This window comes from Propithecus coquereli, unplaced genomic scaffold (assembly GCF_000956105.1).
Source record: "Propithecus coquereli isolate 6110/MARCELLA unplaced genomic scaffold, Pcoq_1.0 Scaffold92, whole genome shotgun sequence".
NCBI lineage: Eukaryota > Metazoa > Chordata > Mammalia > Primates > Indriidae > Propithecus > Propithecus coquereli.
This window is the reverse complement of record NW_012155507.1, coordinates 5,773,509-5,794,024: the sequence shown is the minus strand read 5'-3', so window position 1 is coordinate 5,794,024 and position 20,516 is coordinate 5,773,509. Positions and strand designations below refer to the sequence as shown.

Genomic DNA, 20,516 nt, shown 5'->3' with positions numbered 1-20,516 from the left:
TGGAGATATCTCAAAGAGCTAAAAATAGAAATACCATTTGATCCAGCAATAGCACTATTAGGCATTTACCCAAAAGAACAAAAGATATTCTATAATAAAGACATCTGCACCCAAATGTTTATGGCAGCACAATTCACTATTGCAAGGATGTGGAAACAACCCAAGTGCCCGTCGATTCATGAGTGGATTATTAAAATTTGGTATATATACACAATGGAATATTACTCAATTATAAGAAATGACAGTGATCTAGCACCTCTTATATTTTCCTGGATAGAGCTTGAGCCCATCATCTGAAGTGAGATATCACAAGATCGGAAGAATAGGCTCCACATGTACTCGCCATCAAATCGGCACTGACTGATCAACACTATGGTGCTCACACGCAGTAATATTCTCCAGGGATTAGGGGATTGGGGGTGGTAAACTCACAACTGATGGATGCGGTGAGCATTGTAAGGGGGGGAAGGGCACATCTCAAATCATGGTTGGGATGTGGCAAAGTCATAACATGTAACCAAAATGTTTATACCCGCATAATTTCCCGAAATAAAAAAGATTTTAAATATAGCCTGTTGTCAATTAACATTTTTAAATTTTGCCTTTATTTCTAACCTCTAAATCATTCTTGACATTCATGAATTTTAAGTGTCAATTTTATAAGCCAATCTTTTTCAACCTCATTATCACAATCCAAAGCATCCTAAAACTGATCTAAGTATTTATTATAAAACTGTAGCCAGCACCATAATTTCATTATAATGTATTTGTATTTCTCTATCTAGGTTTTAGTTTTCCCTCTACAGAATTAGTAAAATCAAACACTAAAGCAACAAAAACAAAACCAAAATTAAACACAAAGTAATTTAAAGCTATGCTGTAATTCACCACTACCAAGTCCTCACTGAAAGATAAACCCAAAATATTAACATTGCTGACAAAGACAAAACCATTGCCTAACTTGTACAGACTGAATGAAAAACCCGGGTCCATATTATACCAATGATTTGCAGATGGGCCCCTGAAGTGACTTTTCACAATGCTGCCTATTCGTTCAAAATGAAATAGTGATACCTGTGTGTGTGTAAGCAGGTAGGAGGTTTGAGAAGTATGCAGAGTACAAATGGACAAGTGAAGCACTGATACTTAAAGACAATATAGATTTCTGGGAAGGATTTAGCTCAATTATCAAGTGAGAAAAGGGGAAAAGCTAATATGCAGCTAACAAGCTTCTTATTTTCTTGGTAGATAAGGGTATTTTGTGTATGTGTTTTCATGCTTAAGTAATTTAATGGGTATTATCACAGGAAAGTCTAACTTATATGCTACATTTTCACGTAACACTAATTCAGGGCCTGCCATGTTACCTTTATGGGAAAATACACACACTCACATTTTTTTAATTAGCAGGTTAAAAAGGTATGGGTCCCCTTCACAGAAACAATTTATTAAGTCAATGTATATATCCTGGTCAGCAAATAAGGAATTGAATTACTGAAGAGTGACCTAGCAGGAAAAAAGCCATATGGTTTATGGTTTTTGTTTTTGTTTTTTTTTGGGGGGGGGCACACATAATTCTGGTGGCATATTGGGTATACACTGGGAGGCAGAAATACAGGTATACCACAATTGGAAAAACTAGGTTTATAGTGTATCACGCTGGGAATTAAGGCAATTAAGTTACTCCTTTCCTAGGATACTATGATTCAAAAAAACATAATAAAGCTACACAGTTTTTTTCCATAAAATGAAAATATTTTCTTTGTTACTAAACTGTCCTAATTCCCCTTCTAGGTAACTTATATGAGTTTCCGACATCTATGTATCTATTTCTTAGATTTTGTAAGCAGGAAAATCTGAAAAAGAGAAAGAAATATGAGAAGCAAATTGAAACCATCTAGAAGACCAGTAAGAGACCTTTCTATCAAAGTCTAATTATAGTAAGGATGTACAAAAATAAATCAAGAGGTATGTGCAAATAAAAGCAATTTTCTTTTTATCTGGTAAAAAGATAAATACATTCCACTCCCTTGATGCTTTCTGATTCTGAGTTTAATTTGCTTTTTAACTCAGAGTAAATATGAGACTCTCCTTTCATATAATACAATACTAAAAATTTTACTGCATGCCAGACAGAAAACAGAGGGAGACAGAAATGAGGGATTGGAAATGAGATACATTCATTCATTCATTCATTCATTTACTGATTCGGTGCCAGGCACTTGGAATTCAAAGATGAACAGGACCAAGTTCATATCTTTGAGAAGTTGACACCTCTTAAGGATTAAAACTATACCTGCCAATATATCACTAGCAGTTGAGTTTTTAAGTTGGAATAAAACTAGTCACTCACAATTATTCCTAGATAGGCCATCAGCGGAATGACCCAAAACGGGTTCCAATATTGCCATATAAAAACAGAGTAGATGATGAAACTGCATAACAGTACTGGGCACAAAAAAAATGTAGATCTATCAAGGAGAGCTTTTGGAGGGTCAAGGAATAAATGGAAAAGTTGTAGATATAACTAGATAAATTTCTTATTACTCATGACCTATTTTTAGTACCTCCAACCCATGAACATTTTGAAGGCTAAATAAGACTACGCCTTATCTCAGAAGAGAAAAAACAAAAATATTTAAGATTTTGACTAGACTGAAACCTGAAACTACATCTGTGTCAATTATGGCACTATTTTCACCTTCCCTGTTCTTCTCCTTCTTATTAACTACCATTTATTCAGTACCCGTTATGTGCCAAATACAGGCTAAAAACTTCATATTTACGTCTTAAAACTACTCCAGGAAGAATTTTTGGCTTTAACCTACACAACCAAGGTAGATTTTCAATTTTGAAAAGAAATAAGTAGAGTGAAGCAAGATCACAGACTCTCCTTCCCCTAAATACTTGATGAAAAGCAAATAGTAAGAAACATAAGCTCCAAAGTTCTAAAGCAAATGGTCCATGAACCAGAATTTTGGAACCACCTGTCTAAGGTAACTTCTCCCCCTAGCAACCCAATTTTTATTATGAAAAATTTCAAATTTATGTAAAAGTTGAATGGATAGTATACTAAATACCTGTATGCCTAAATTCAACAATTAATAATTTTGCCCTTTTTTAAGCTGACCAAAAAATTTGCAGACATGACATTTTATCTCAAAATAATTCAAGACACATTTCCTAAGAATAAGGACATTCTTCTACATTACCACAATATTACTATCACAACTATTTTCTAATACCATCTAACACCCAGTCTGAGGTATATTCTGACCACCTGACTTCAGGTTTCTCTAAGCTTTATTTGTGAATCATTTAGAGCACTTTGCCTTTTACCAAGGGCCAACATAAGAAACAGCTATATAAACAGTCTTTCCATGTTAGCATAGGTAACGCAATTTCCCATTCCCCATCCCGCAACAGGCTTTGGACACCACAACACATCAGAGCCTAACAATATAAGGTAAAAAACTCCCTCACCTGAGGACAGGAAGGAGACAACATCCCCATTGGTCAAGAAAAAAAGTGAGAGAGACAACATCATGAAGGAAGAGAGGCCAGACAGGAGAAAATGGGATGACACAGAAACCCCAGGGCCACAGTTCGCTCAGATGTGTGCCCACTCGTAACCCCTTTAAAGAGTGAACTTTCGCTTTAATAAACTTTGCTGCTTGTGGCTTCAAAACCGTCTCTTGCTTTCATTCTTTGATCACGAGAAGAAAAGAACGGAGGAGTTCAATAGCCGGTAACATCCAGACAAATGAATTAAGATGGCAGAGTGAAGCATAAACACAGAAATCTCTGTCCTCCAATTCCTAATGCAATGAACAATATGTTTTCTTTAATGCCCAAAAGTCACCACCAGCAACCAAGCAAGAAAAGAGGAACCTATGCTATTAACTTCAGGTCAGGGGGACCCAAACAAGATTCTGGTACTACGGACAATGTGGTATGGCTCCGGCCTCTAACCCAAACCCTAGAAGTAGTACTAAGCAAGGAAGGTTAAGTCAATAAAATCCTTTAGATAAGCAACGTTGCCTGTAAGGTAAATACTGTAGGGAGCTTTAGGAAAAATCCTTTTGAGTAGAAGCCCAGCAGGACTCTGGTAAAGGGAGAAACAGCTGCCAAGGCTTGCTACTTTTCAAAAGCACTGTGCTTAGATGGGTGAAGGAATAAAAAAGCCCAAGAGACCTGGATACACACTTGGTTGGGTGTGCCTTCTATAGGATAGGTAAAAGGATCTCCAAGGAGAAAACAGAACTGAGGTCCTCTGAATGAGGGCTATACTTAGCCTCAGCCAAGTTCATTTACTTCCCTATCCTACACTACAGAAAAAATTGAAAATAGAACCCAATATTCAAATGGTAGACTTGGCAGGGATGGGGAAATAGTCAAAAACAAGGTGGGAAGGGTATGAAGATTCACTCACATTGTATCAGAAAGAATATATGGTCTGAACAAAACCACCCACATCAAGATGAAAAGAATGATGTGGCAGCTATGGAAACATAAATAGCAAAAAAAAAAGGAAAATAAAAGACAAATGAACTTAGTCTGGAAGAAAGTACAAATCAAAGGACAGCGGTAGATTCTCCACAAGTACCTATACATAGTTACAGGAAAAAAGTATTAAGAATGAACTCAATAAAATAAGAAAAACTTGGAGATGAGATAAATAGGTTGAAAAGGGAGATTACAGGAGATAACAAAATAAAGCATCGCTAATACAGACATAATTTAAAATAGCAAATTAAGAATTGCAAAATTTAGGCTGGATGTGGTGGCTCACTCCTGTAATCCTAGCTTTCTGGGAGGCCAAGGCAGGAGGATAGCTGCAGCTCAGGGGTTCGACACCAGCCTGAGCACAGTGAGACCTCGTCTCTAGAAATGGGAAACAAAAAAAATGACAAAAAAATACACAAAACCACAAAACCCAGCCAGGCATTCTGGCGCACACCTGTAGTCCCAGATACCCGGGAGGCTGAGGCAGAAGGATCGCTCACAGCCCAAGACCTGGAGCTTGCGGTGACTACAATCACTGCACTCTAGCCAGGGACACCGAGTGACACTCTGTCTCAAAAAAAAAAAAAAATTGCAAAATTTAGAGGACCTACCATTTCTTCACTTTCAGACATACTACATTTGTATAGGCAGTAGAGCATGGTGGTTTTGGCCTTGGTCAGATCTGAAGCCAAAATGCATGGGTGGAAATCACAGCTCTGTCCCATACTAGCTGTATGACGTGGGACAAGTTACTAAACCCAGAGGACAAAGGATTTGGTAAAGATTAAATTAGCTAATTAATGTAAAGCACTTAGAATACAGCCTGGCACAGAGTAAGAGCTCAATTAATATTAGTTATCACTATCATAAACAACTTAATCCATTAATATCAGCTAGTTACAAAAAAAAGCAACAAGGAATTCATCATCTTTAAGTGTGCAGTTGCTGGCTTCCAGGTTCCAGTTTGGCACATAAGACGCCTGAAAGTCACCACTCTGTCCTAACAATGGGTAAAGAGCTGGAAAAACTAAAAAATAATAACTCTTCTTAGATCTGTAAGAGAAGTGAGGTCACAAGGCAAATCACTGCCCCCAAAATTGGAGAGACAGGCAGGCAAACACAGAGAATCACAACTTACAGGAGCAGAAACTTCCATAGGAACCAGTGCCCAGGTAGGAAAACCCAAACTGTAATTGATGGGTGGCTGGGGGCTTAGTGTGGACAAGTCTGAGAGTAGAAAAACTTCAGTGGGACCCAGTCATAGGTGAGCCCTCCCCCCACCCCACACACACACACACTTCTGAGTTTTACCTCCAACTCAACCTGGTTCTTAAGCACAGGGAAGAGAAAAGGAACCATTTTAAAATTTGCCAGAGCATTCTGTTCTCCTTAACAAGGTCTAACCTCAGGAGAAACTATTTAACCAGAGCTTAACCTGCTGCAGTTTTATTAGACCTTAATTGACCTGGGTGAAGGGAAATACCCAACTCCAGCCCACTCATCATCCTAAAGGGTGAGGAGGAACTGAGAAGCACTTGTAAAGTTCACAGTCCAAAGGCACAGGGTCACTAAGACCTAACCACAGGACTATAAAATGCTTCCCCTTTCCCCACACCTTACCACCATATTACTAAAGCCCCATTTACAGCAGTACCTTTCACCTAGTACATAATGTCCACTAATCAAGAAAAAATTACAAAGCATACTAAAATGCAAAAAACATAGTTCTTAGAGACACCATTTAAAAAGACAGTTTGAGACATGAGAAACAGACTCAGATATGGCAGGGATGTTGGAATTATTAGACCAGGAATTTAAAACAACTATGATTAATATGCTAAGGGTTCAAATGGATAAAATAGACTGCATGCAAGAACAGATGTGCAATTAAGCACCTAGATGGAAATTTTAAGAAAGAACCAAAAAGAAATGCTACATCATATCAAAAACACTGTAACAGGATGAAGAATGCCTTTGATGAGCTATTAGTAGACTGGACGTGACTGAGGAACAATTTCTGAGCTTGAGAATATCTCAACAGAAGTCTCCAAAACTAAAAAGCAAAGAGAAAAAAGACTGAAAAACAAAACCAAAATAGAATACCCAAGAACTGTGGGACAACTACAAAAAAAAATGTAACACATGCATAATGGAAATACCAGGAGAAGAGAGAAAGAAAGAGAAGAAATACTTGAACAATGGTGACTAAGAATTTCCCCAAATTAATGACGGATACCAAACTACAGATCCAGGAAGCTCAGAATACCAAGCAAGATAAATGCCAAAAAAACCCTACATATATCATAACTACATAATCATGTATCATTAAAACTACATATACCATATTATAACTATAGAAAACCAAAAATAAAGAAAAAAATCTTGAAAGAATCTGGGGGTGAAGGGGAATATCTTACCTTTAGAGAAGCAAAGAATTGTATCAGACTTCTTGTCAGAAACCACATAATCAAGAAGAAAGTGGAATGAAATATTTAAAGTGTTGAGAGAAAAAAACTAACCAGCCTAGAATTCTGGACCTTGTGAAATTATCCTTCAAATGTGAAGGAGAAATAAAGACTTTCTCAGACAGACAAAAATTGAGAGACTTCGTTGCCAGTAGACCAGCCTTGTAAGAAATGCTAAAGTTCTTCAGAGGAAAAGAAAATGATACAGGTCAAAACTTAAATCTATATAAAGAAAGGAAGAGCACTGAAAAAGGAGTAAGTGAGGGTAAAATAAAAACTTCTAATTTTTCTTACATAAAAATGTATTTATTTCAATAGACTTAGGGGGTACAAACGATTTTTTGTTACATGGATGAATTGTATAGTGGTGAAGTCTGGACTTTTAGTGTACCCATCACCTGAATAGTGTACATTGAACCCAACAGGTAATTTTTCATCCTGTTTTTCTTATTCTTAATTGACATAACAGATAACAGTTTGTTCAAAATAATAGCAACAACATATTTAATTATGTATGCTTGTGTGTGTGTGTGTATAGACAGATAGATAAGCAAAATGAATGGCATAATGATATAAAGGTCAGGAAGAAAGAATTAGGACTATTCTGTCACACTACTCATGAAGCAGTATAGCGTATTTGAAAGTGGACCTGGATTAACTGTAAATATATATTGCAAACTCCATGGCAACTAAAAAAAAAGTTGAAAAAGTTAAAAAAGGAGAAAATGGAATCAAATAAAATGCTCAATTAGCATAGTGGCTCACACCTGTAATCCGTGCTTTGGAAGGCTGAGGTGGAAAGAATGCTTGAGGCCAGGAGTTTAGAACCAGCCTAGGCAACATAGTGAGACCCTGTATCTACAAAAATAATAACAATAAATTTTTCAATGCTGTGTGTAGAAACTAAAAGGAAAAAAAAGAAAAGAAAAAAGTTTTAAATTAGCCAGGCATGGTGGAATAAGCCTGTGGTTCTAGCTACTTGGAAGGCTAAGGCAGGAGGATTGCTTAAGCCCAGGAGTTTGAGGTTACAGTGAGCTATGATCATGCCGCTGCACTCCAGCCTGGGCAGTAGAGTGAGATCCTGTCTCTTAAAAAAAAAAAAAAAAGTAAATGTACTAATAAAATCTAAAGAAAAAAAAAAAGAACAAGGATAAAAGATAGAAAATGATAAGAAATATGGTAGATACTAATCCAAATATATCAATATTCACTTTAAACATCAATTATTTAATTTCAGTAATTAAAACAGATTGTCATAATAAATCAAAAAACTTACGTCCACACAAAAACCTATACATGGATGCCTACAGCAGCTTTATTCATGATTGCCAAAACATGGAAGCAACCAAGATGCCCTTCAGTAGGTGAATGGATAAATAATGATACTGTCAGACATGAGCCATCAAGCTATGAAAAGATATAGAGGAAACTTAAATGTATATTATTTTCCTACATGAAAGAAGCCAATCTGAAAAGGCCACATACTGTATAATTCCAACTATATGACATTCTGGAAAAGGAAAAACTATGCAGACAGTAAAAAAAATCAGTGGTTGCCAGGAGCTAGGGGGACAGAGGGATGAACAGGCCAAGCACAGAGGATTTTTAGGGCAGTGAAAATATTCTGGTATAATACTGTAATGGTAGCTGGGCTCAGTGGCTCACACCTGTAATCCTAGCACTCTGGGAGGCCAAGGCGGGAGGATTGCTTGAGCTCAGGAATTCGAGACCAGCCTGAGCGAGACCCCATCTCTACTAAAAATAGAAAAATTAGCCAGGCATCATGACACACACTTGCAGTCCCAGCTATTTTGGGAGGCTGAGGCAGGAAGATCACTTGAGCCCAGGAGTTTGAGGTTGCAGTGAGCTATCATGATGCCACTGCACTCTACTCAGAGTGACAGAGCAAGACTGTCTCCAAAAAAAAAAAAAAAAAAGAATGCATAACAAGACTGTAGAGTACTATATATCTATACATATATATATATAGAGAGAGAGAGAAAGTAAATGCATGTCATCATATATTTGTCCAAGCCCCTAGAATGTACAACACAGCAAACCTTAATGTAAACTATGTACTTTGGGTGATGATATGTCAACGTAGGCTCATCATTTTTAACAAATGTACCACTCTGGTGGGGGATGTTGATAAAGAGTGAGGGAATGCATATGTGGGTGAAAGGGGCATATAGGAAATATCTGTATCTTCCTCTCAATTTTGCTGTGAATCTAAAACTGCTCAAAAAAATAAAATCTAATTTTTAAAAAGGTGTAGGTGTTACCAAAAACATTTAAGTATGTCAGGTGAGCACGTTAGTGCTCTACAATTAAAGAAAATTTAATGATAGCAAAATATGTCCTTCATATCAAACTATTCTATAGAGTCACCACCCTCCCTCTCTCCTTAAGCCTGAATAAAAGATCAAAATTGGTCTATATACTAGAACAATTCTCAAAGTTTGGTCTTTGGACCAGCACCAGTATCTTCAAGAAATCTGTCAGACACACAAATTTTCAGGTGCCACCTCAGACCTACTGAATCAGAAACTCTGGTGGCCGAGTTAATACGGCTCATCCTTTTCAGATAATAAGGATCAAGATAGTAAAACACTGTTACACTTCCATTTTACTTTTTAAAAATTTTTATTGATACAAATATTTGTACCTATTTGGGGGGTACATGTGATATTGTTACAAGCAATCCCACTACTGGGTAGTTATTCACAGGAAAAGAAATCAGCACATCAAAGGAATACCCTGCACTCCCATGTTTCCTGCAGAACTATTCACGAGAGCCAAGATATGGACTAAACCTAAGTGCCCATCAACAGACAAATGGATAAAGAAAATGTAGTATATATACACAAGGGAATACTATTTGGCTATTAAAAAAAAAAGAATGAGATCACATCATTTTGTGGTAACATGGATAAAACCGGACATTATGTTAAGTAAAATAATCCAGGCACAGAAAGACAAATATTGCATGTTCTCACTCATATGTGGAAACTAAAAAAGTTGGTCTCATGGAGGTAGAGAACAGAATGATAGATACCAGAGGCTGGGAAGGGTGGGGGGCGGAGGCAGGGAGACAGAGGTTGGTTAATGGGTACAAACACACAATTAGACAGGAAGGAATAAGTTCTTATGTTCAATAGCAGGGTGACTACAGTTAACAACAATGTATCATATGTTTGAAAATAGCTAAAAGAGAGGACTTGAAATGTTCTCAACATACAGAAATGATAAGCTTCCTTTTCATATGAATGTTATATAATAAATAATATAGTAATAATTAACAACAAATTTCTTTAGAGTACCTTTACACAATGTAAATCTGTGAACATTAAAAACAATGTACCAGCTAAGTATTAAAAGCCAAGTCAAATATTTCAGGTGTCAAGGGATTAATATACAACTGTCAATTTTTCTATACAGTCACTATTGTCTAAAATTAAAATTAGATACATTCACCAAACACTGGAGATACCTGCATTTGTGCTTATAACAATTTCTAGATGTTCTTTTGGTTGTCTTATTTTACAACTGAAAAGAAATTATGTATTCTTTTCAGCTTCAAGAACTTGGACTGGGTAAAGATTTCTTACAGCACAAAAAGCAAACTATAAAAGAAAAATACTGCTAAATTGGAATTAATCAAAATTTAAAATTTTCACTTTTTAAAAGGCGATTTACAAAATGAGAAGGCAAATCAGACTAAAAAAGAATTTCCAAATCACATTATCTGATAAGGCCTTATATTCAGAATATATACAGAACTCTTACATCTCAGTAATAAAGACAATCCAATTTAAAAATGAGCAAGAGATATGAACAGACACTTCAGTAAAGATAACTATAAATGGCAAATAAATGATGTTCAACATTACTAGCCATCAGAGAAACAAAACTAAATGCACAATGAGATACCACTAGAATGACCAAAAGCACTTGGAAGTCTCATACAATTGCTCCCAGGAATGCAAAATGGTACAGACACTTTGGAACATTTTGGCAATCTTCTAAAGGTAAACATACACTTACTCATATGACCCAACGATCCCACTCCTGTGGACACAAAAAACACATGCCCCCTAAAAGGCTTGTACAAGAATATTCAAAGCATCTTTATTTATAATAGCCCTAAAGTAGAAACAACCCAAATGCCCATCAACTGGTAGATAAACTCTAGTATGTCTATATAATATTACTCAGCAATAAAAAAAAAAAAAAACCTACTGACACATACAACTTAGATGAATCTCAAAAGCCTAAGTGGAATAAACTGGAGAGAAAAAAGTACATAGTATATGATTTCATTTATATGAAGTTCTAGAAAAAGCACAACTAGAGTGACAAAAAGCCTATCAGAGGTTGCCAGGAACCAGCAATGGAGGGAGGGAAATGACTGCAACAGGACAAAAGGAAACTTTCTGAGGTGGATGAAAATATTCTATGTCGTGATTGTGGTGGTGGACATAACTATACACATTTTCAAAACTAATCAAATTATATACTTAAAATTGTGGAAGTTTACTGTATGTAAATTATACCTCAAAGCTGGTTTTAAAAACAAAAAAGTAGCATAGATGGTTGTGCTCAGTGTAGTGACTAGAATGGAATATGAGGGAGATTATAGGTTCCTGGTGCTGTTCTGTTTCTTGATTTTGGTGGTGGATATATGGGTGTTTAGTTTGATAAAAGTCATTGAGCTATATTTTAAATGTGTTTTATTTCAATAAAAAACTTAAGAAAATAAAAGAATCAGTCCTCAACAGCCTGAAGTTGAAGAGACTTTACACAAATAACATTAAAGATTCAAAACTACAGCCAAGAAAATGAGTACATGACAAATAAAGGAAAAGAATGCTAAGTAACCACTAATTTTAAGGGAATTCAAAAACCAGCTACTTTTCCAAAGCTTATTTTCCTGTGTGGAGGACTTGACTAATAATGTAGGCTAGATTTGGGTTATATATACAGTCATGCACTGCATAATGATGTTTTGGTCAAAGACAGACTGCATATTGACAGTGGTTTCCTAAGATTGTAATGGAGGTGAAAAATTCCTATCATCTAATGACGTAAACATTATAGTGCAATGCATTACCTTTTCTATGTTTAGGTATGTTCAGATATACAAATACTTAGCATCGTGTTACAATTGCCTACAGCATTTAGTACAATAACATGCTGTACAGGTTGTAGCCAAGGAGCAACAGGCTATATACCATTATAGCCTAAGTGTATAGTAGACTATACCATCTAGGTCTGTGTAATTATATTGTATGTTGTTCACACAACAAGGTTGCCTAAAGACACATTTCTCACCTGTAATTAAGCAACACATGGGGGGGGGAGGGAGGGAGGGAGAGAGGGTGTATGAGACTGTGTGTATGTGTGTGTGTGCATATGTATCTATCTATCTATGGTTAGAACACAATGGATTTTCCACAACCCTGACTCAGCATAACCTTTTCTTAAATTAGGTTCACATTTATGTTTCCAAAGATACTCATAACACAAGTATACTCAGAACATTTTCATTTCAGATGTTAGTTTTCTGCTAGGAAGAAAAATCTTACTAACCTCCTTCATAAATGACTTGCCTATGCGCACCACTTTTGCAAACAAAATGGGATCGTGAGAAAGGTGAGGACCAAGGTAACAGAACATATTGAACACATCTCTCCTCAAATCTTCGAAGCTCTCTGCTTGTTTGGGAGCTCGCTTGTTTTGCAAAGCACTAACAGGTGAGCCTTTAGCACCTTTAGGAACGCCAACTCTATAAAAAGAAGTAAAATTTATATATACACTATACAATACCTACAATTTTAAGTTAACACAGTCATCTTAACAAGTTAAACTTTTCTTGCTCATATTTGTTTTCTATATTTCATTCTTGCCTAACTGTATTAGATTATATAAATCTCAACCGGTAGAAAAACAAAAAATAATATTCATTAGAAAAAAAATCAGCTCAGAGGAAATTGTTCCAAATTATTTGCTTAAGAAAAAGAAATCACAGAAGTGCAGATTTCAAGTAACATTTAACATACATTATATGAGTTTGTTTTTAGTTAAACTTGGCCAGCATCAGGAATATAGACATGGCGATGGGGAAGAACAAGGGATGGACCTCAGAGACACTGGCAGATGAAACAGAAAAACATGGATATAACAACACTGATTCTAGTCAATCAACATTTCTCAATCTGGTTTCCACTACCTAGACTGAACATGAGGGAGGTAGTGGTAGGGATGGTGAGCCACATAATGAAAGAGGGTGTAACACTAAAAAGGACAGCATGCCCAGAGTTCTCACCTACTGAGCAGGTGTCCCGCTGTGGAGTCACAGGGGTCACTCTCTGAGAAGACGCCTTCGTGGTCCATAGCCCAACTGGCACTGAAGGCAGCAGCCAGTAGCTATGCACAAGTCACAAGGCGGGGGCTTTTGAGGCAGGCTCTGGTCTGTGGGGTTGAAGCCAGAGCTGCTGCCAATACTATTCCTAGATATCCCGCAAACAGGCTGAGGGCTAGAGGACTGGCTGACACAGTAACTAGGGATGATGAAAGAGGCTGCACTAGTGATTTCCAGAACAGCAGCCTATATGCCAGGAGAGATGAGGCAAGCAGAGAGGTAATGTCCTCACTCAGAGCCACTCAATTCGAGATAGAGAAAAATTACACTAAGTAAAAACCTCAGGAATTCTGTCTCCCAAGAGAGGAGGAAAAGTCAAAAACAGAAAAAATGGAGTTTTCATTCTCCATGAAGCCAACCCAACCTAGAAGTCTAACCTATAGTTTTAAGACTACAATGTAGCACATGTCCTAGAACACCCAGCCTAGATGTTAGGAGACAAGTCACTGATTAATATATATCAGACAGATACACTCTGTGAATTGTTCTTTTGATAAAACGTACTAAAATATATGTTTGGTTTGAAGAGACAAGATGAATATACATACAGATTTTTGTTTGTAGTCCTAAACTATTTCTACCTGAATGATTAGTAAAGTATATAATAACATACCTTCGGTAGAGAGGCTCAATAGTTATGTGAATGAGCTTGCAAATAGCAAGGGCTATTAGCTTATGTGAAGCTGCATAGTATGGAGGCATCTGATCCATAATGTTCTGTGCATGCTGCCAATCACCTATCTTTAACAAGGCTTCCAACAAACCAAGTTTTTGGTTGTCCGGTGGCTAAAAATGAATAGTCACAGCAAAGATATTTAGGGTACAGACACCAAGAAATCCTAATACTTTTTCACGTAAAAATTCAGCTAAGCAATACAATAGCATACATCAAAAATAGTTGCCATTCATGGGAAACTGAATAGTACTTTCCTGAGAGCACAATTAAGATTTTTGGCTACTGAAAAAACAACAGGATTTGCTTTTTCACTTAGCAGAGACAGGCATTATAGTGCATGGACTTGGAATTAAGTTCTACTTAATGTTATATTGTGCCACAGGAAACCAGAATTGATCATCTTTGAGACTCCCTTTAGGATCTGAGGGACATTAAAACACAGAGCACAAATAAAATCAACATATTTTATGATTTTACTTAGAATACATTTTGAAATTTATATAAGAAAAAGATATGGCAGCTTCCCTTGGGAAAGTGTCATTCAGATTAAAAACAACAACTGTTGCAAACGAGTATTCCAAAAATCAGCTTTCAGCATAATCGAAATTAAGAAATTGTGCTTCCATAAGCTGATTATTAGAAGTTAAATTTCATAATTCTAAATCCAGAAGACAATGTTAATATTACTAGAACGAATTACATACCTTGTCTACTTTCTCCTCCTCTTTTTCCTTTTCTTTTTCCCGCTCTTCCATTTTTTCAGAAGACAACACAACCATTGTAAGTTTTCTAACAATCTGCTTAGCTTCCACAATTTCTCGTTTGTGTTCATCCATAATGCAATTATCAGCTGGAAGAAGCTAAAAATGGTCCATTAAAATTTCATAAAACAGCTATACCAACTACTTGCTCATATAAAAAGCAAATACTATTCTCAATTGATAAAACTATAAATAAGAAGTCTAACCTTTCTTTCAGTTATTATAATTCGACAGGGTTAAGTACCTCAATTTTATATACCTTTTAAAATCAGGTAGCAGTTCAAAGTATCATGTCTCTGTCTGATAGAGGTTCTAAAGTAATATAATAGCACAATGGTGATGTTTACCATTGAATTTATTAGTTTACCCAAGAAAATATGCAACTGTTCCATTAAAAATATTACAGATTTCCCCATTAAAGGTCAAACTCCAAATTTAATAGAGTATTGCATATGGATCCAAATCGGGAGAGGTAAGCTATTAAATTACATAATGAATTTGAATCCTCTAAATGAAAAATTTCAAGTAGAAAAATTATTAGTGGCCGGGTGCGGTGGCTCATGCCTGTAATCCTAGAATTCTGGGAGGCCGACGCAGGAGGATTGGTTAAGTTGAGGAGTTCGAGACCAGCCTGAGCAAGAGCGAGACACCATCTCTACTAAAAATAGAACAAAAATTAGCCGGGCGTGATGGTGCGTGCCTGTAGTCCCAGCTACTCGGGAAGCTGAGGCAAGAGAATAGCTTGAGCCCAGGAGTTTACAGTTGCTGTGAGCTGGGCTGATGCCACGGCACTCTAGCCCAGGCAACACAGCAAGACTCTGTCTCAAAGGAAAAAAAAAAGAAAAATTATTAGAAGTTGACATCTCACATTTTCTATGTGCCTATTTGACTTAAGTCACAAACTAGTTTCTAGTTTATTGCAAAAGACAAAGTAACACGTGCATAGTCAACCCTCCATTATGAAAAAGGCTCAAATATCTCAAGTATAGCCGCCTTGTATGAGTGGAAGATGATTAATGTAGACATTTCATAAAATAACCCAACACAAAGAACAATACAGCTAACAAAGCATTACTTAGTAGTTTCTGCTAGGTACTATAATGAGCTATAAAAGAAGTGTTCCTGCCCCCTAGAAATGTATAATGTATTTCATTAGCTAAGTTTGATGCAAAGTAATCAATAAACAATTAAAGAAAATACAGTGAAATATTAAATGTTACAGATTTCATCCCATTCAGTCAAAAAAAGAGGGAGAGAGAGAAGTCACTATGGACTGTTGAGGAAGTAAGCAAGACTTTTCTCATTCTGTATGATCTCCCTGGCAATCAAACACATTTTTACTGGCATAGGTCCTCATCCTATACCTGGAGCACTGCAACTGCCTCCAATGAACAAACTGTATGTTTTTTCTTATAGTTCTCTCAATTTCTAGTTCTGTATATTTTGAAAATATGTTATTAGGTGCATGTAAAGTTGGAACTGTTTTATCTTCCTAGTGAACACAACCTTATTGTCATGACCATCTTTATCTCTTTGCCAAAAAGTCTAATTTGTCTAACAATGATAATTTCCCTAAAATATTTTCCCCACCCTTTTACTTTTAGCATTTTTTTTTTTGAGACAGAGTCTTGCTCTGTTGCCCCAGCTAAAGTGCAATGACATCATCATAGCTCACTGCAACCTCAAACTCCTGGGCTCAAGCAATCCTCCTGCCTCAGCCTCTTGAGTAGCTGGGACTACAGGCATGTGCCACCATGCCCGGCTAATTTTTCTATTTTTTGTAGAGACTGGGTCTCGCTCTTGCTCAGGCTAGCCTTGAACCCCTGAGCTGCAGCTATCCTCCCACCTCTGCCTCCCAGAGTGCTAGCATTACAGGCGTGAGCCACCATGCCCGGCCTCAGCATTTCTTTAACCTTAGGTTTTAGCTGTGTCTCATATAAAAAATAAACTGGTTTGTAATCCCATCTAACAATCTGTCATCTTAACAGAAGCACTTAGTCTGCTTACATTTATTATTAAACTCAAACATATCAGTAATAAATCTATCATCATTTTTATACTTTCCATTTGTTATGCCAGTCAATACTTCCATCTAAACTCCTAACTGTGCCTTCAAATTCTCCCTTTTCTGACCAATTTTCTATATTCTCAGTTTGTATACATTGTTTCTCTTCTTTAAATACAAAATAGCTCTGTACTCCCAAGAGAAAAATCCAGACTCCTTACTATGTCACTTAAGCCCTTCACAGTTTAGCCTCAATCTATTCCATCCTCAATCTCCCTACATACCACCCTAGGCTCCAACCACTCTGAACTTCCTGATGTTAACCATAATGGGATAATAAAGACCTTTTAAGTCTTCTGCCTTAATACTCAGTTAATTCTACCTACAAAGGTTTCTACCATTGAAGCCTAAACAACTCCTACTTGTTTTGTGGTCCCCATTCAACATCACTAATTTGGAAAAGTCTTTCAAATCCCTGCAGATATGGTCACTATCTACCCTGGGCTCCCACAGCACTTTGTGAATACCTCCAATAGAGTATTTATGATATAATGCAAAATTTTCTTCTCCTTTGCTAGGCTATGACTGAGATAAAGTTTTACTCAACTCTGTAGCCACAGTATGGAAAGATAGGTAAGGAAGTTATAAAGTGATTTAAAAGGCAGTGAAGATGATGTGTGCTTTGGACAAGTTTAAGTTCACAGATATCCTAATGAAAAACTTAATAAAAGAAAAATTTCTACACTACAAGACTAGACATTTCAAAGTGATAGCTAAATTGATGCTAAACTAGAGGTCATCTATCACAATCACAAGCTCTTCTACATCCTGGATCCGGCAATAAAAGCACGATAGTAGTCATTTATTATTCAGTAAAAACACAAGAAAAATATTTTTAATATACTAAAAATAAAAATACACTAACAGTTCCCCATTCATCTTGAATGCCTAAATCAACATTTTAGAGAGAAGGAAGTAGTACACAGGTAATTCCATATTTCCCATAACTCATATATAACAGAGAAGCCTAAAACCATGCTGGTTAGAACTTGGCCTCACTCCCTATGAGATATGATAACAGTTAAGAACTTGAGAACTTCATAGTCAACCATGAACTCTGTAAAGGTAATCAAAGGTATTTAATTTCCAGTTTGCCAAAGAAAAGAATTAAATTCATTTCCTTTATAAAGTAAACACAAAGCAATAAAGTATTAGGGCTTTAAAACATAAGACTTGAGAGCCTAGAACCAAACTTAGAGTGCTATATGGCTACCTATTCCTCTTCCCCACCCCTGGGGATGGACAACCAAATATTCTTAGCAGCCCACTTGACTTACATGTACATAAAGATCATCTAAATCAATAAGATTAAATTGTAGAAGTACTGCTGCAACTCTGTATAAAGATGATGGAGTCTCACCATTTGGTTCCTTGAAAAATAAAAGAAAAATTTCTATTTAGTGCATAAAGTACAACAATTAAAACAATATCCTTCACCTACCAATAAATAAGAACCACTAGCTCAAATTCTCTAGGCCAAGAATAAGCTTCATTGCTCTTCTTTATCATACCAAACATCTGAATTCAGGACAAAGATTATCATGTCAACACCCCTTTTCACAGTGGAACATCTTCTGAAGAACACAAGGAAAGTAGTTTCAAAAATGGACACATTTTTAAATGTATGTTAATATTTAAATCAAATAGATTTTATGCTGTATAATATTTAGTCTGTGTTTCTGTTTATATGCATGTTTTCTTGTTTTTTGAAGTAGTTCTAAGGGGAGAGGCAGATAGACAAGACTGACAAATGTGGAAGCGCAGAACCATCTGTATTTGCTTTATATTTCCTCCCTATACTTTTATTTCTTGGGTTTTATGCTAAGTATATCTACTTATCAACTGATTTCTCCTTCAAAAAAAAAAACAAGTGCCCATACATATTATATAGATGGATAAGTCGACATTTTAAAATACAGAATGGCAAAGTCAATTCCAGGCCAGCCATGAGGACCCTACACAGAAACGCAAGGATCTTTGAATGCTATCAATTTTCAAAGCTAATTTTTAAACTGTTGGGGTCAGCTAAATGGAAAAGTGAAGTGAGAATAACTGGCAATATCGAACTGGCTAAATGTAAATAAAAAGCAAGCAGTGACAATACACTATGTTCTGATTCTACTCAATACTGAAAATAAGGCCTTTGTGGGTAAGGCTCCTCCCACAATTGTGATGGATATTATACACATAAAATATGAAGCTAATGAAACTAATACATATCATTTAAAGAAGGCATCATTTCACTGTATTTTTTAAGACAGATAAGAAGTCTTCAATTCAACAATAGTTTCCTAATTCTAAATGTTTATAAATGGTTATTTAATATCAAAACATTTTACAATAAAAACAAATGGTAGTCAGGGTCTCAGCAAACTCACAAAAGCTTATTTATCTTATTGACAGCCTCTCCTCCAATACCTGACTTCAATACACCAGGACCATTTTCATTATTCTCTATCCTTGTCTACATGAATCACCCACCACAAGAAGCCCCAGACTCCCAGGTCAGATGTCAACTCCCACATTTTGATCCATATGTTGTTATGCACAATCCCTGTTCTGTCCTATCCTGCCTCTCCACATCCTTAAAACACTTCCATGGAATCCTCTGGAATTCACAACCCATCCTCAGCAAAACCCCCCATATCCAGACCGCCCTTTAAAGTCTCCCTTTACATTGGTGCTCAGAGACTGGCTCTCCCTCAAAACACCACTGCCACCGTAACCCAGTAAAATGATGGCTTTTTTCCTCAGATACCTCGCACTACCAGGTGATGTAGAAATGTTCTTTGCTTTTTATTGTTGCTTCCAGACTATTCTCCCTCCATTCTCCCTAAAGCCCTCCCAGCTTTGAATTTCATTTCACCTTCTACCCCCTCACTATTGCTACAATCTAGTTTCATTCTGTTGTGGTCAGAGAAGATATTTTGTATAATTTCCACTGAGACTTGTTTTGTGGCCTAATACGTATGTGGTCTATCTGGAGAATGTTCATGTGCGTGTGCACTGAGAAAAATGTATATTATTGGGTAGAGTGCTCTATAAACATTAGGTCTAATTGGTTTATGATGCTATTTAAGTCTTGTATTTTCTTACTGATCTTTTCTCTAGCTGTTCTAAGCATTGAGAGTGAGGTTATGGAAATGTCTGATTATTACATAACTACATTTATGTTCCCTGCAATTCTGTCAATGTTTGCTTCGTATACTTCGGGGCTCTATTGTTGAGTGCATGTATGTTTATAACTTTCATATCTTCTCAAATGGTTATCCGTTCCATCAACATATAATGTCCTGTTATTGTCTCTTGTAAAAATTATTGTCTTAAAGGCTACTTTATCTGATATTAGTATAGCCACCCGAGGTCTCTATTGCATACTACGTTCATCTATTTGTATCTCTGGATCTAAGGTGAGTTTCTTATAAATAACACATAGCTAGATAATGTTTTATTTTTATTTTTTTAAGAGACATGGTCTCTAGGCATAGACGGTTCATTCCTTAAAATTATCAAGTCCCTTTATAACAAACCCACCGCCAATATCATATTGAATGGGGAAAAATTGAAACCATTCCCACTTAGAACCGGAACCAGACAAGGTTGCCCTCTATCTCCACTTCTA

General features: G+C 36.4%; 1 protein-coding gene across 1 annotated transcript in view; it reads right to left on the bottom strand.

The window, feature by feature from the left end:
• Positions 1 to 20,516, bottom strand: part of THOC2 (THO complex 2) — an 89,992-nt gene that overhangs the window by 42,103 nt on the left and 27,373 nt on the right. The window contains exons 6-9 of the mRNA XM_012664850.1: positions 18,172 to 18,264; positions 14,773 to 14,928; positions 14,006 to 14,178; positions 12,561 to 12,756 (exon numbers count right to left, since the gene is read on the bottom strand). Coding sequence (XP_012520304.1) covers positions 12,561 to 12,756; positions 14,006 to 14,178; positions 14,773 to 14,928; positions 18,172 to 18,264 — 618 coding nt within the window. The remainder of the gene's footprint in view (positions 1 to 12,560; positions 12,757 to 14,005; positions 14,179 to 14,772; positions 14,929 to 18,171; positions 18,265 to 20,516) is intronic.